The 15,993-nt window shown below is 36.1% G+C and overlaps 1 protein-coding gene across 11 annotated transcripts in view; it reads right to left on the minus strand.

Moving 5' to 3' along the window:
* The window catches only part of LOC5572977 (FH1/FH2 domain-containing protein 1), a 467,818-nt gene that overhangs the window by 239,596 nt on the left and 212,229 nt on the right, over positions 1-15,993 (minus strand). Inside the window, exon 2 of one of the 11 annotated variants that reach the window (XM_021842730.1) lies at positions 8,853-9,197. The exons of 9 other annotated variants lie outside the window; for them this stretch is intronic. In XM_021842730.1, coding sequence (XP_021698422.1) covers positions 8,853-9,029 — 177 coding nt within the window. In that variant the 5' untranslated portion in view covers positions 9,030-9,197. The remainder of the gene's footprint in view (positions 1-8,852; positions 9,198-15,993) is intronic. One more of the 11 variants, XM_021842731.1, reaches the window with a different exon arrangement.

The raw sequence follows: 15,993 nt of genomic DNA on the forward strand, positions 1-15,993 counted from the left end.
CAGAGTGTTACACTACAAAGGATGATATGCAACCAAAAGATGGAGATATTTTGTCGTTATCTACTATACAATTGTTGTCAGAAAGTACAGTGGAACTCGAAAGAGCCGCTAATGAAATAAAGAAGAGTGCATATCAGATGACCAGTGATCTCAATTCGCTTATGACAGCACTTCCCAAACTGTGCGCCGCGGCGCCCTGGTGCGCCGTAGAACTTTTCCAGGGGCGCCGCGAGTTGATCCCTACCAAACTTGAAATAAGCTTATAAGCTAATACGTGCTCAATATTTTAGATATCAAAAATTGTTAAAACAATTGTGAAGATAATAAATCAGGTGCAAATGTACCTAACATTTAAATTATGTGATGACATCGGTACTGATTCCTTCATAGTTTTACTCATTGACTCTTATTGAACATTTCGATCATTTTTCTGATAGTATTGGCTTCCTTATTTGCTTTGAAAAAACCCTTTTATATTTCTAAGCAGTACAAGAAAGAAGGATAGTGGATTTAATTTTGTAATGTTGAATTATCATTTTTTTTTTCGAATGTCGACGACACATCATTTTTCTTCCTCAAGTTGGTTTCTGGAACAATGCATTTCCGTCAGGTCTGAGAACCACATTTTATGTTTTTCTTATGAAAGTCTACCATTTTGATTGATACTCTTAGACGGGGTACTTTTTGAAATTTTGTGTATTATTTTCGTAGCTCGGAAATCAAAATGATTTTATTTTTGGCTTAAACTTTGACTCATAACACGCATATAAGAAAACATTTTTATGACTTTCGAAACTGTTTTGTATTTTTTTTTTAAATTGTTTGAAAAACTGTTTTCGTATATCTTATTTAAATAAAAATGGAAGGGTGTTTGTATGTCACGAAATGGCTGGAGAACGGATTATCGGATTTCAAAAATTCTTCCGTAGTTATGTTCCTGAAGTGCTCCGACGTGTTTGTGTGTATAAAATTTTCAGGATATTCACCATGATAGTCGAAACAGTGAGAGTGGACGGGATTGTCATTTTGTATGAGACGTGCCATGACGTTTTTTAACAGCCTACTTGATGCAAGATGAAGTTTGCCGGGACCACTAGTAACCTATAAATGCCTGAGGTTATAATTATTATCTTTGTTAACGAGATTTGCAGCCCGAGGCTGGCTCATCTCGGGGGCCTGAGGTGCATTTAACGTGTAATATAAAAAATCGTACCTTTTTTATTTTTCTTCGACAAACCTATCACAGAAGAAGAGCTTGATCGTATTAAAATAATTTCAAACCTGTTTTTTCGTTAATTACACGGAAAAAAAAAAAAATGCCAGAAAAAAATAAAAATTTAATATTTTTAAAAGTACCGTATAAACTTGAATTTTTATTATTGCTGAAAATCAGTAACTAGAAGAGGCTTCAAGAAAAAATTAAAAAGGATAGGGAAAAATAAAAAATAAAAATGAAAAAAAATCAAAAACCAAAATTTATAGATTTTTGAATTAAAAATAAATCATTGCCCAAAACGTGTTTAAAACGATTTTAGGTAACTAAAAATGATATTTAGATCAAAAATAAAAATTTGGGTATTAGAGGGTTAAATCAAATGTTATTTCACCTTTTCAATTTTCAACAATCCAAATAAAAATTGAACTGCATGTTAAAAAGTTGTACAAAAAATAAATAAAAATGATTTCTTCATAAAAACAATATGAAATGTGGGTATGAAAACGACGTTTAGTTTATTGAAACATAAATTTAAACTAAATTTAATGTTGTTAATATCCCAAGTAACACAACATGTCTCATATAAATCACAATGACTTCAATATGACTAATGAGAATGTTCTGTTTCATAGCGAAAAAACTGGAATTCATACTTATATATGACTGGAAAAGCGCAGAAGGTGGAGCTTGTGCAACATATTTTTGTTGTCAAAATTATGTATCATATGGGATTAGGTATACATAATTACGTATTATACTTTGTCCAAAAAACCATTAACGCAACAAAATACTGAGAACATTTGGTAGTGGAAATGTATTGGATGGTCGACAATGAAAAATGTAAAAGTGCAAACATTGACAAGCCATCATTTTTGATTGCACAACTGTTATTTAACACTAAATTAATATGCGAATCAAAAATTACGGTGAAATATGCACTTTTGCTTCAAAAAAATCAATTCGCCCTTATAAATCGTTCAATATTCATTTTTCGACATCAAGCCAAGTAAATATTTCCAAAAAGGAATCATCACATTTTGCAAATTAGTTCATTATTATGTTTTCTACTAATACACTGAACTTTTACTGAACTATTATTACTTTTTTCAAAGCTTCAGAACAAAAATCTCATCGTTATGGTAAATATTCAAAATTAAATTCAAAAATTAAAGATGGTCCCCTTAGACACACTGCATGACGAGTGTTTTGGGAAAAGATAAAAATTTCATTGCCAATCATTTGCCATTTTTCCATTCAAGGCAGTGAAAAGTTTTCAGGGACAACTAGTGTGATCATTAATTTACAGTGTGATATAAGTTTGATAAATCACTTGACTATGACAGCATAAATGGAAGTTGTAGCATGGAAGTTGTTTCTCAAATCTCACAAACCGTTGTTGATTTGTACCCGAAATCATGTTATTACCAAAAACAATTCCGGCAAACTTTATGTTACAATTTTGTTGACGGAAAACTTCTATAGCAAATGACTTTGAAGTGTTTTCTAAGTATTTATATTTTTTCCTACAATTCAATTGTACCATTGAACCTTTTTCGTACTGAACAGTGGCAAACAACCACCGCACTCTATTCATTCATATAAATTGATAAATCGGCATTTAGAGCATACCTTAAAAATAATAATTTACTCAAAACATTTGCTTAAAAGTATTCAGTGAACACCATATGGCGAATTTCTTAGCCGGCAGTGTATCATCCATGCTATCAAAAGTATTAAATGTCACTTTTGTTGCATTTGTTTTAAAGACAACTAGAAAAACTTATATTTGACTGAAAATACACATTATTTGTTTATTCAAAACATGTTTGAAAAGAGTATATATTGTGACATACATGTTACATGAATATGACATATTGAGACTGTTTATTTGTCGTACATGTCTAAAACAACCGAAATAAGACATATAACCAAACACATGTTTTGATAAACATAAGAAGACAAATATAAAACATAGTATGGTTGAAACATAGTAGACATTATTAGAACATTTTCAGCAAAATGGTAGATTTGTATTGCAAAACAAATTTTATGCCTTAGTAGAACATCTCCATTCAAGTTCAATATTGAAAGGTTAAACAAAACAAAATAGCGACTTATGTGAGACATGACATGTTTCAAAAACTTTCTAGCAATCATTGTAGGAAAAACTGTGTATTTTTAAATTTGGATTTATGTTTTCGGTGTTACTTGGGTAATGTTTAAAGTGAGGATCAATCGAAGCCATAACTCTAATTTCCAGGAGCACAAAACTGGACATCAAAATATCCGTTTAAGCTGAAAACATGTTCGATTGATCACTCGCTGGTGGAACCAATCGATTAAATATTCAAATTCAATTTATGTCTGATTTTCCGGAAAGTTTCTAGCTTTACTTCGATGCATCTTACCCTTAAAAGTGGAATATTCCCTTATAAAACACAGAAGCTTTACGTTTATATTTTTTTTTTGCATTTCATCCTTATATGTGAGACTAAATTCTAGGCTTAATATCAAGATATTATTCAAAAATCAATATTAAAATTTTAATTTGTTCTGTGATTTGAAATATCACTCTAATTCTGTCAAATCAGCCTGAGAAAGCAAGCTAGCCATCATATAGAAATTCTGTTTTCAGTGATACTTCTTACCTCTAGGTTATTGTGATGTTGTTCTTGTAATAATACTAAAAACAATGAAATTCAAAAGAATTCAAAATAGCTTAAATTTATAAATAATTAAAATGTTCAACTTCCGCTTTTTTCATTCTGGTGCGCCGCGCCATTCCCAGAAAATTGTCAAGGGCGCCACAAACATAAAAAGTTTGGGAACCTCTGGCTTATGAGATTTTCCCTCTTCAAGGAACACCACTCCTATTTCCTCCCATCTTTCCCTTCCCTATCCTCTCCCATCGGGTAAATGATGAAATAGGCTCAAATATGGCGATGGCACAAATCTCCCAAATGGCGGGGAACGTGCCTCTGGAGCCTGATACCTGATAGCTTCGGGGAAACGTAGCTTAACCATAGAAATCATCAAACTATCACGAATTGAATTTTTTTTTTTTCATTTCTTAAAAGGTGTATCAGAAACCTATCGGGATGTGACTTTTGTGCAATTTCTGGATTTCTGTTTTGTAATGATTCGTTACTTAACTCACAACAGTTGCGTAACTTAACAACGTTTGTAATCAGTAACGTAATGACTCTTACAACACTGTATAGCTCAAAACAGATAACCATTGTGTTCAATGACAAACTGGAGTGATAAAAATGGCCTATTACGATGAGAAAAGTCTGTGGGAGTCTATCCACAGAGCGATGAGTGCAGCAGCACGAGAGATGATAGGTACTACTCAGAGACGACCTAGAAATGGTTGGTTTGATGAGGAGTGTCAATAGGTGACAGATGAGAAGAATGTTGCCAGAAGCTGGATATTAGTGTCTGGTAACCGGCAGAATTGGACGCGGTACAAGGAAGTGAGAGCAGCCGAGCAAAACATATACCGTAGAAAGAAAAAGTAGTATGAAGAAGATATTATTACTGAGGCGCAGAACAGCATGGAACAAAATGATATGCAGAGAAATATTACGAAACTGTAGGTGGCGTGCGGAGAAAACAAGGACGTCTCCCGTCATGTGCAATGGCCGTGAAGGTAACTTGCTAACTGACAAAACAATGGTGGCTGCCAGGTGGAAAGGGCACTTTGAGCATTTGTTGAAGGGAGAGAAAACTGGCGCGTCTGAGAACAGATTTTTCATCAGCAACAATGAACAATCCGTGGATCTCTCGACGCTAGGAGAGGTTAAACAGGCAATCAGAGAGTTGAAAGCTGCTGGAAAATACGAGCTCCCGACCAATATTTTCAAGCAAGGTAGTAAAAAGCTGTACGAAGTACTGCACCGTACGCTGTTAAGGGTATAGGAGGAAGAAGAGCTGCCTACTAGCTGGCTGGAGGCCTCATCTGCCCTCTGTATAAGAAGGGACACAGACTAGAGTACGTCAAATACCGAGGAATAACGGCTTTGGCATTAAAACTACAAATGAACTTTAACACTTCACTTTTTGCAAAAAAAAAAAAAAATACTAAAATCACTAAGGTGAGCAAATACCTTTAAACTCTAATATGTGTTGCTTATCTTGACAGATAGGCCTATTTCGTCTGCGACTTACAGACTTCTTCAGTGTCGAGTGCTCGGCTTTGGCATAGTATTTGGCGTACAAAACAATGTTGCGTATTCTATTCAACAGATTGAGGCTGGAGGAGTCCTTCGTCGGCGAATACCAAGCTGGGTTTCGTGAGGGTCGACCAGCAACGGATCATTTGTTTACCTTCCGACAAATCCTTTATACATAAGATCCAAGAATACAACTTGCAGACTCATCATCTGTGTATTGATTTCAAGTCGACGTACGATTCACTAAAGAGAAATGAGTTATGGCAGATAATGATAGAACATGGTTTCCCGACGAAACTGATTGGACTGATTCGTGAAACGTTAGATGGATCTAAATCAAGTGTGTGTGTGTTGCGGATGGGATGCGATCTCCTTTGTAACCTTAGATGTTGAACCTTTTGTTCAGCATTGCCCTCAAAGGAGCTATAAGGAGAGCAGGCGTGCAAAGAAGCAGTATCATCGTCACGCGGTCGCATAAGCTACAAGGTTTTGCTGAGGATATCCATATAGTACTGCTCTTCGACGCTTACTTGCCCCATGTTCTATGTAAGCTAGAGATGGACAAAATGGCTCTTTTTAGTGAACGCTTAGAATCTGTTACACAGCGCACTTGACAGTTCATGTGTGGATTTTATGCAATTGTCAAATTTTCTTTTGACTTTTCAAGCAATTTTGCATTAGGATATAATTACACTTTTACATAGCCAATCAGCACTTCTCTTACGTTCTTGACGTTTTCCCGCTCTGTGCTCTTGCACTCTGCGCAGTCTGCCAGTGGTTTGCTCTTGCATGTTGAGCAGACTGCCGTTCCATCTTCTTCCGCTTTTCTGCCTCCTCTCATCGTTCATCTCTTCTCACTTCCTTCTCCTTCTGAGTTCCCCCGGCGTCGGAGGTTGTCACCAGTACCGGTTGGGGAGACGTCCGCACTGATGGTGCCCCGACTACCGGCGGCTATCGCAGGGGAGATCTTCGTCTTCTTTCTTCGTCAGGCTGACTCGAGTGCCGAGGTCGGTCAAACGATTCCGGTTGGGGGTTGACTTCCGGTTCATTAGCGCCCCGACGACCCGATGCCAGGCACTGCTCTCTGCCTCTCGCTTCGCTGTTCTTCCCGCCAGTTTATCTGCAAGATAGATGTTATCTCCACCACCATTTTTTCCACCAGATTCCAAAGATTAGCATCGCCTATCATTTTGCTTACAATTCTGTGATTCTACCCCATTACCCCGAATGCCATTTCCCCGATTGCCATCACCCCGAATTCCATTACCCCGAATTCCATCACCCCGAATGCAATTTCCCCGAATTTACAATTATCATGACATGATGATATTGATGACATTTCCCCGCGATATTGGAATTCGGGGTAATGTCATTCGGGGTGATGGGACGTTCGGAATTTTGGAATTCGGGGTAATGACGTTCAGGTTAATGGCATTCGGGGTAATGGGATTCGGGGTAATGGGATTCGGGGTTATGGGATTCGGGGTAATGGGGTAGAATCCTTTCGGATTCTACCCCATTACCCCGAATGCCATTTCCCCGATTGCCATCACCCCGAATTCCATTACCCCGAATGTACTATTACCCCGAATTCCATCACCCCGAATGCAATTTCCCCGAATTTACAATTATCATGACATGATGATATTGATGACATTTCCCCGCGATATTGGAATTCGGGGTAATGTCATTCGGGGTGATGGGACGTTCGGGGTTTTGGAATTCGGGGTAATGGCGTTCAGGTTAATGGCATTCGGGGTAATGGGGTAGAATCCTTTCGCCACATTCTTCCCCAGAAACCTCACGTTAGTGATCCTTTATATGAGAGATAAGCGGATGTAAAATTTAATGGTTTGGCAACAGACCAGCAGTGATGAGTTTGCTCGGCGTCGAGAATAATATTGTAACACGGACATGACTTCCTCATTGCTTAAAAGTGTATTTTGTTTCGTTATATATCTTTGAGCTACATTTCCGAACTAATAAACAGCAGAAAAAATCAAAAACTATATATCGCATTGGAAAAATTCATAAAAGGAAAATATTTCATATATTTTGCTCAATGCAAAACAACATTAACTCGTCGTAATTATCCTACTCGGCAAGCCTCGTAGGATAAATTTACGACTCGTGCTGTAAAAATCATCATTCTGCAACTTGTTCTGTAAACTACTATATTGCAATTTCATAGAAGAGCACTTGAGGGTATCAAAAATTATATCGGAATAAATTCACCATAATTTTATAATTTCTGAAAAATCGTTGCGCAATGATACATTATGCAACTCAAAACAGTTGCGTAATGAGAAAGCGTTGCGTAATGAATCATTACAGCACTGGTTTCAGTTGCGTAATGAATATTCCCGCACTGTATACTTCACACTAAGCTCTTACGGTGAATTTCACCGTAATCTCAACAGCTGAACAGTTCGGTGAAATAAAACACCGTAATTTCGTCGGAATTTTACGGATTCCGGTGAATTTTTACCGAACACTGTGAAAATTTACCGTACTCCGTCAATTTATTTTACCGAATCGTTCAGCTGTTGAGATTTCACAGGAATCTGTAAAATATTTTTTGCAATTTCTCATCGTAATAGGCTGTTTTTTCTCACGCCAATCTGTCATGGAACGGCCTACTTTCCTGCACTGAAGTATGCAGTGCGGGAATAGTCATTACGCAACTGAAACCAGTGCTGTAATGATTCATTACGCAACCCTTTCTCATTACGCAACTATTTTGAGTTGCGTAATGAATCATAACAAAACAATTTTTAAGAAATTGTAAAATAATGGTGAATGGATTTCGATATAATTTCTGATACCCTCTACGAAATTGCAAAAAATGTTGTACGTAACTCGTTGCAGAACTCGATTTTTACAGCACTCATCGTAATTATCCTACTCGGCAAGCCTCGTAGAACAAATTTACGACTCGTGCTGTAAAAATCATCATTCTGCAACTTGTTCCGTAAACTACTATTAAGTGTGTTCAGTGCAGGAAAGTTGGCCGTTACATGACAGATTGACGTGATGAAAAACAGCCTATTACGATGGGAATTTGCAAACAAGAAATTCATTGATTAGCAATCATTTTTTTGCACTCATACCTAGCAATTATTATGGTAAACAATGCTTCTCTGGGCCAAGTGAAACAAATCTGTGTCCTTTTTGAAGTGATGCTAATTAACACCTTAAATTTTTTCGGCGCACAAGTCTGTTTGGTACACACACACATTTTGAGATTATAACATCGTGAAAGCATTCGCAGGAAACATTTGAAGTTGCTCATATTCGTAAACTTGCGTGTATACCTAAAACTAGCGATAATGGAGAAAAGTTCAAGGTGATTCACAACTATGGATAAATAGTTTTCTTCCAAACGAATGACTACCCGGCATTCCATATTACGCCACTTGATAAATGTAACCGCCACCAAAGGAAACTAATATGCATCTTACCCGCTGTGGAGCTCCCAAGTGTCGCAGCAAGCCACCGAGCTGCGTGGCCAGTGGCGCTGAACTTGCAAACGAGAACGCCGGAGCACGTGACGGAATCGGATACATGGCAAAGCTGTTGAACGGATCGCTATCCACCAGGTACTGGACCCGCAACGTGATCAAGTCGTCCGGATCCATCGTGTGCCCGGTTTCGATAACCTGTGAATTATTTTTTGGTTGCTGAAAATCGTGTTTGCACTTTTTTGTTAGTACTTAATTTTGGTTGATTAATACACTGAACCAACGATAAATCGATTGAAAAGGAGAATTTTCTCCATATCTTCACTATGCCGAAATTTCACAGACCTGAAAGTAAGAAAAATTGAAGATAAGGAAGGGTACGTTTGAGGCACAGTGTATACTAACTGCTTGATTGGTTTTTCGAAGCCGAAAAGGGATTTTTTTTTTCAGATAACGTGGCACTACTTACATTGATATCTGTAGCATTGAAGCAAAATATTATGTTGTATGTATTACTGAATGTCAAGTAAGACTAACTACCCTAAAACTCACGTCAATTACACCATATATGAAGACTTATTAAAATTACTTAGGCAATAACATATATCAACTTTTCCTAGTTGATAAAATAAAAATAAATTAATAAAAAAAACATAAAAGTTTGACTCTGATTGACCATCGACCTAACCACCCAGTCACATAGTTGACCATCATAAATAATTAGTGTTAAATCACACCCTATCATAGCATCGACTTCCATGGGACCAATTATCGCTTCGATTGCATTAATTATGTTCGACAGCTTATTGTTTTATTGTTGACCCAACCACAGAGCCTAATGTTGCGTTCGAAAAACCGAAAATAGTTGTAAAACAGCAATAATTTTCCCCCCTAATCGCTGCCAGCAAGTTCGAGCCAAATCGAAGTTTCCTCTCCATCACCAAGCCACATTTACCTACTTTACAGCAACAGGAGGTACCCACTAACTGGCCGATTTGAACCGCAACTCAGTGGATCGGAAGACCGGCACCAATCATTGGGTTATTGTAATTGTTCATGTTTAAAACTTGATTCCACGGAGCATCGTCGTTGTTTGAGCATCGCATAGCCATAAGCATAATAGGTTGTGGTGGTAGTTGGTGGCGTTATCGCAGAGTGAACCAGTTCATGCCATAAATTATTTCTATTGCAAACAAAACACACGGAAAATCATGTAAATTATGGCTCGATTGCTTTCGCTGGCACCGAGAGAAAAAGTTGTGGATGCAATAAGAAAAAGTATCAAAGTAATAATAGAATTCAAAAACTAAAATAAATAAAATAATAAAATACAATAATTTTTCTGAAGCATTTCGTATAAGTTTAAGAATGATTAATAATATTTTGATGTTTTGGATAAAAGAATTGCCTCCAATGACGTTAAGGTGAAGATAAATCGAATCCAAGGCCCATATTTTCAAGAGTACAAATCTGGAGATCCAAACAATGCTCTACGCTTGAAATTTGATCGATTATACACCACCAGCAAGTGGCCAATATATCAAATTTTCAGCTAATAATGTTATCTGGTTCTCTAGATTTGTTCTCTCAGAAATTCGAGGTTCGGATTCGATTCATCTTAATCTTAATTTACAAGTTTCGAATATGTAGAAAGGTATGCTAATTGATAATTTTTTGCATTTTTGAATCGTATGGCAATCAAAATTTCACATTTGTCCAAATAAGGAACCACTATGGCCATAACTGGTACACTTTCCCTATTGTGTCAAAATATATCAGCAATCAGAGTGCAACAAAGTCGTTAACGCCTTTTTATGGATTAACCTCGAAATTACAAGGCCTCCTGATCATAAGTGAAGTCGACCATAATCTACATCAGATTATGAATCAATTAGGGCCTGTTCACAAATTTCATAACGCTAAAGGGGGTGGGTGGGTGTTCTCGAAATGTTACAGCTCATACAAAATTCGTAGAATATTCATACAAAACTTGTTACGAGGGGGTGGGTGGGTGTCAAAGATGGCCATTTCAGCGTTATGAAATTTGTGAATTAACCCTTGAAAGCATACAATGGCTACCTTAAATTGAACAGACGTCTAAACAACTCGAGATCGGATATTCGAGGTATTCCAAATCGTCCAGGGGTGCGGGTCTTAATGGTCTACCGACTCTGCAAAAGTCTATACTTGTGCCTTTTCTATAACACACTTTTTTTTTAAATAAAAAGCTTCATTATGTCTCGGAAAGTGTACTTCTGCGAAAATTATAATCCCTGTACACATCATAATGTTTTGAATGTAGGGTAGGTGTACCAGTTATGGACATAATGATTCCCTATTTCGCCATACGGGAAAATTTGATTATCTTCAAATTTTTAATCATTCTGTGTCTTTCAAATTACATCTTGTTGTTGAAACATTCAAAAAAATTGAAAATGTGAAAGTTTTCGATAAAACACATATGGCCAAATAGGGAACCACTATAGCCATAACTGGTACACTTTCCCTATTCCTCATTTTTTGTATTTTTTTTGTGCGATTATATTTCGTTTCCAAACAATAATGCAAAATACTAAAAAGGAACTTTATCTGACTGACACAGAGATGTTCTGCAATGCCTTTGTTCATATTGCTTCGAATCTATGAATTCTCATCACCCATGGAACTCAAACAAATAGTGAGCATGAACATGAGTATAGATGACCGTACAATTCGTAGTTGCTACTCCGTGATTGACCAGAACAATCGAAGTTGCACAGGGAATTAATGAATGGGGCTTGGGATCAGCTTACCATTCTTCAATATGCACAAATCGAGAGCTCAATTTTTAAAAATCGGCACCGGCCACGTCCTAACGGTCATCGGGATAGGGAAGGAAAGTTAGTTAGACAACCGTTGTTACTAGAGACCGAGTATACCTCTGCATCTCCACAGTTGTCATGGAAAGGATATTGGGTTAGTGGGATAAGGTAAAGATCTGGGAGTCACCAATGGTTGGTGATGCGATCCATGATGTAATCACGCCCAATCAGATTCGCGAAATAATTTGGTAATCACAGTGTAAGCTGAAGAAGTGTCGAAGGATCAAATACAACTCTGCAACTCAAACAAATAGTGAAGTAAAACTGAAATATTCATAAAAAATAACACATGCTCTAATTCCTGCAACTTGTCATTTTCATGTCAGCCCCGTAGCCTACGGTTCATGGCACTAATGATCAACATAATAACTGAAGTAATCTTAGTAATTTTCTCCCAAATTTTTCGTAACTGCCCAATCAACGCATCTCAACAAATAAAAAATCTTTGAATAATTAGTTAGACTCGTGCCAAAATTAGCAAAATTCAACCGTTACGCTACCCTCCGTGTTACGCACTGATAAACCGATGTAACTTTACTAATTGCGGCTCAACGGGGACCGCTTCTGCTCTGAGCATCAATTATGAAATATGCAGATCAGCACAGCGCCAGCAACAGCAAAAGAGAAATGCCGCACAAATTATTGCACAAAAATCAATCAACCATTTATTGACCGGTATCAATTTATCGGAAGCTCCGCTATTTTATTATGTTATGGATGGCTCGGATATTTTAGCTTCTATGGGGAAAAGGAGTAAGGGATATCTCCCTTGTTGTTATGAAGGATTGTTTTATCAAAATTGATTCACTAATTACAAAATGATTCAACAGAGTTATCTCTCAGAATAATTCAAACCTTCAAAACGAAGAACTAATAAGAATTGGAATGTAGAAAAGAAAGTTTAAGTTCACTCTAAGGCCAATTCTATATGCTTGTTTGAGTTTTTTAATTGATCTTCAATTTTGATCCATTTTGAGAGATTTGAACATTTTTTTTGGATGATTCCATTATTTTTCTGTCACCCAAAACAAAAAAAAAACAAGGGGAAACCACACAATCTATTGCGACGGAAAACGGTTTGTGGACAAATTGTCGATTGGATAGCATAAATTACTCGGAGCTGCAGTTTACCTTCGGCCATAAATAACTCGCTAATCGTCTCGCCGGACAGCAGTCGTCCCGGACACCATGCGAAGAGCAGGCCAACGTCAACGTCTATGTCAACTGCAACCGGAGAAATCGTTCACCACGCGAATCAACTGCTCAATAAATCTCTCACCGTTCGTTGTGCACTGGAAATGACAGACATTTTTTGCAACCTGATATCTGAGTGACTGAAAAGAAAACGCCAAAGCGACGATCATAACAATGCTAAGAGTTTTAAATGGAATTCGTTCTCATTTTTCGATAATTATCAATGCACATTAACTGAGTTTATCCGCCACAAATTTTGCAAACAAAAAGTGTGAAACCAAACTTTTCCGGATAGCCAATTTCCGCCAAATAAACCCCTCTCGGCTGGCAAACCATTTTCCACAAAGCCACGGCTCGCCACCACATCCAAAATAGGGTCACGTTTTCACGTTTGAAAATTGTCTCTCGTTCAATTTCGATTTCGAGAAGAGTTCATTATTACGACTGTTTTTTTGTTGTTGTTCGTGCAGCACAATACCACTCCATCCGATACCCGGGTGTGTCTGAAATCGTTATTACCGAATAAAAAATACCATCGATTCTTCACCCACCATTCGAAAAATATGGTATTCTTACAACTTTTGTTTGATTTTGAAAATATGTCAAGATGTGATATCTAAGCATCTTCCCTATGAATTTGCAATAATTTTGTTAATGGGATCAAAATGGTTTGAGTATTCAACATTATATTCAAAACATTTATTGGATAACTTACAGTATTAGACAAAACATTCGCACATTTTTCAATTTTGCACACAAAATGATCAATTTTGATAAGCTAGATTTCAGTTATTTAGGGACCTATTTGAATTTAATTTTCATAGCACTTCAGACATAACTTGAATTTAAACATACATTTCTGATTTTTTTTCCAATTACGAGTTTAAAAGTAATAACAATCTTACTAAAATTCATTTTTGATGATAAATTTGAAAATGAAATAGCTCAACACTTTTGAACTCTCGGTTAGAAAAGTCATTACAAATTGAAATTGATGTTGTGTCTGAAGAACTGTGAAAATTAAATTCAAATAAATCCATAATTATATCGGATCTAACTCTATGAAGTTGACCATTATGTATGCAATATAAAAGAAAAGTTGCAAATGTATTGTCCAATACTGTGTCAACATATATTACCATCTTGTATCAATGAATTCAACTAACAAAATCATAAATGTTCATTATAATGGCACTCAACATTAAAATAGCATAGTATTTTGAATTTTTTTTTTTTGGTTTGCCTATATTTAACTGTGGTAAAACAAAAAAAAAGTTAATTGTAGTTTTAAACCTGTTAAAAGAAGTTTTTATTATTTTAAAATGCTTTATTTATATAATAAGCTATTTTATACATTTTTTAATATCTTACAAAAAACATTTAACCCAATTGTCTATAGATTTCGAAAACTTGCCATAGAAGCAATCAAAAGTTGCAACGTTTCGTACAGCGCATGGGAAACTTTTGTATAATCTTGAATATACCATATGCATGACAAAAATTTAGCTTTCAAATACATAACTGCGTTTCGCTAATGAATTTAATTCATAAAAAATCATAAGTTGTATCGCAGGGTATCTATAAAAAAGTGGTGAAGCAAATTATTTGAAATAATACTATTCAGTTACACAACGTTCAACGAGTTTTTAGTTTACTTCAAGATTTTTTTAAACTGGTGATAATGGAGCAACGGACGGATCAAAAGTGGGAAAATAATAGAAATCAAATATTTTAGGCATGGAGAAAGAAACAAGAGACCGCAAATGATGATTTGAAAATCCAAGATGGCAGCCCGAAATTCAATATGGCGACTGTTCCTCGATTATTTAGTCCTTAAAGACATGCAATATGAATATTTTTAGTATGGGTAAGGAGTCTAGAGGCCAAAAAATGATGATTTAAAAATCCAATATGGCGACTGTTTCTTGACGGTTTATCCACTAAAATCATGCTATATGGCAATTTTTGGTATGGGAAAGAAGTCAAGAAGCCAAAATTGATTATTTGGAAATCCAAGATGGCGACCCGCAATTCAAAATAGCGACTGTTTCTTGATGTTTTAATCGTAGAAACCATGCAATATGTGTATTTTTGTATGAGTAAGAAGTCTAGAGGCCAAACAAAATGGTTTGGAAATTCAAGATGGCAACAGTTTCTTGATGGTTTAGCTCCTAAAATCATGCTATATAGGATGTATTTTTTTTTTAATAAAAAAGGAGCATAGAAGCGAAATTGATTGTTTGAAAATTCAAGATGGCAGCCCGAAATTAAAGATGGCGATTATTTCTTGATAATTAAGTTTCTTATTCCATGCAATATGGGTATTTTTAGTATAAGGAAGAAGTCTAGCGGCAAAAATTGATGATCTGAAAATCCAATATGACGACTGTTTCTTGATGTTTTAGCCCCTAAAGTTATGAAATATCGATGTTTTATATAGGGAAAGAGTCAAGAGGCTGAAAATGATGATTTGAAAATTGAAAATGACTTGATGGTTTAGCCTTTAATGTCATGCGATATGAAAATGTTTGGTGTAAGGAAGGAGTGTAGACGCCAAAAATGATAATTTGAAAATTCAAGATGGCGAAATTCAAATGTACAAAATGTACTACTGATGTTAATTATATTTTCCATATATCCAAGTCTACCTGGAGGAATACATGAGCATTTTTTGTTATTTTACAAGTGGTAACAATCGTAAGTTAATAGTATTCATAGGGTGCAAAGCTACTTCCATGATTCACTTTGGCATGGGGGGTTTTTCTCGGCAAAATTTTCTGAAACTTTGCAATAAGAAGCACTTCAATTCAACTTATATTGTGGCCGAATACGAGCTCAGTAGCTTTCAAAAAAAAAAAACCCATTGCTGAAGTGAATCAGAAGCGCCAAGAATAGGATCCGGTTCCCTATAAATTCCGGGATAGAAACATTTTGACAATCGATATTTTAACGCATTCACATCACTTGCACAATCGAACATTCGGGTCAAGTTCTAAAGGTTACAGAACAATTGAGTACGGTTCGGATTAGCGTTTGAAAAATGTCAGATTTGAGAAACATTATAGACATAGCAACAATTTGAAAGC

This window comes from Aedes aegypti, chromosome 2 (assembly GCF_002204515.2).
Source record: "Aedes aegypti strain LVP_AGWG chromosome 2, AaegL5.0 Primary Assembly, whole genome shotgun sequence".
NCBI classification, from domain to species: domain Eukaryota; kingdom Metazoa; phylum Arthropoda; class Insecta; order Diptera; family Culicidae; genus Aedes; species Aedes aegypti.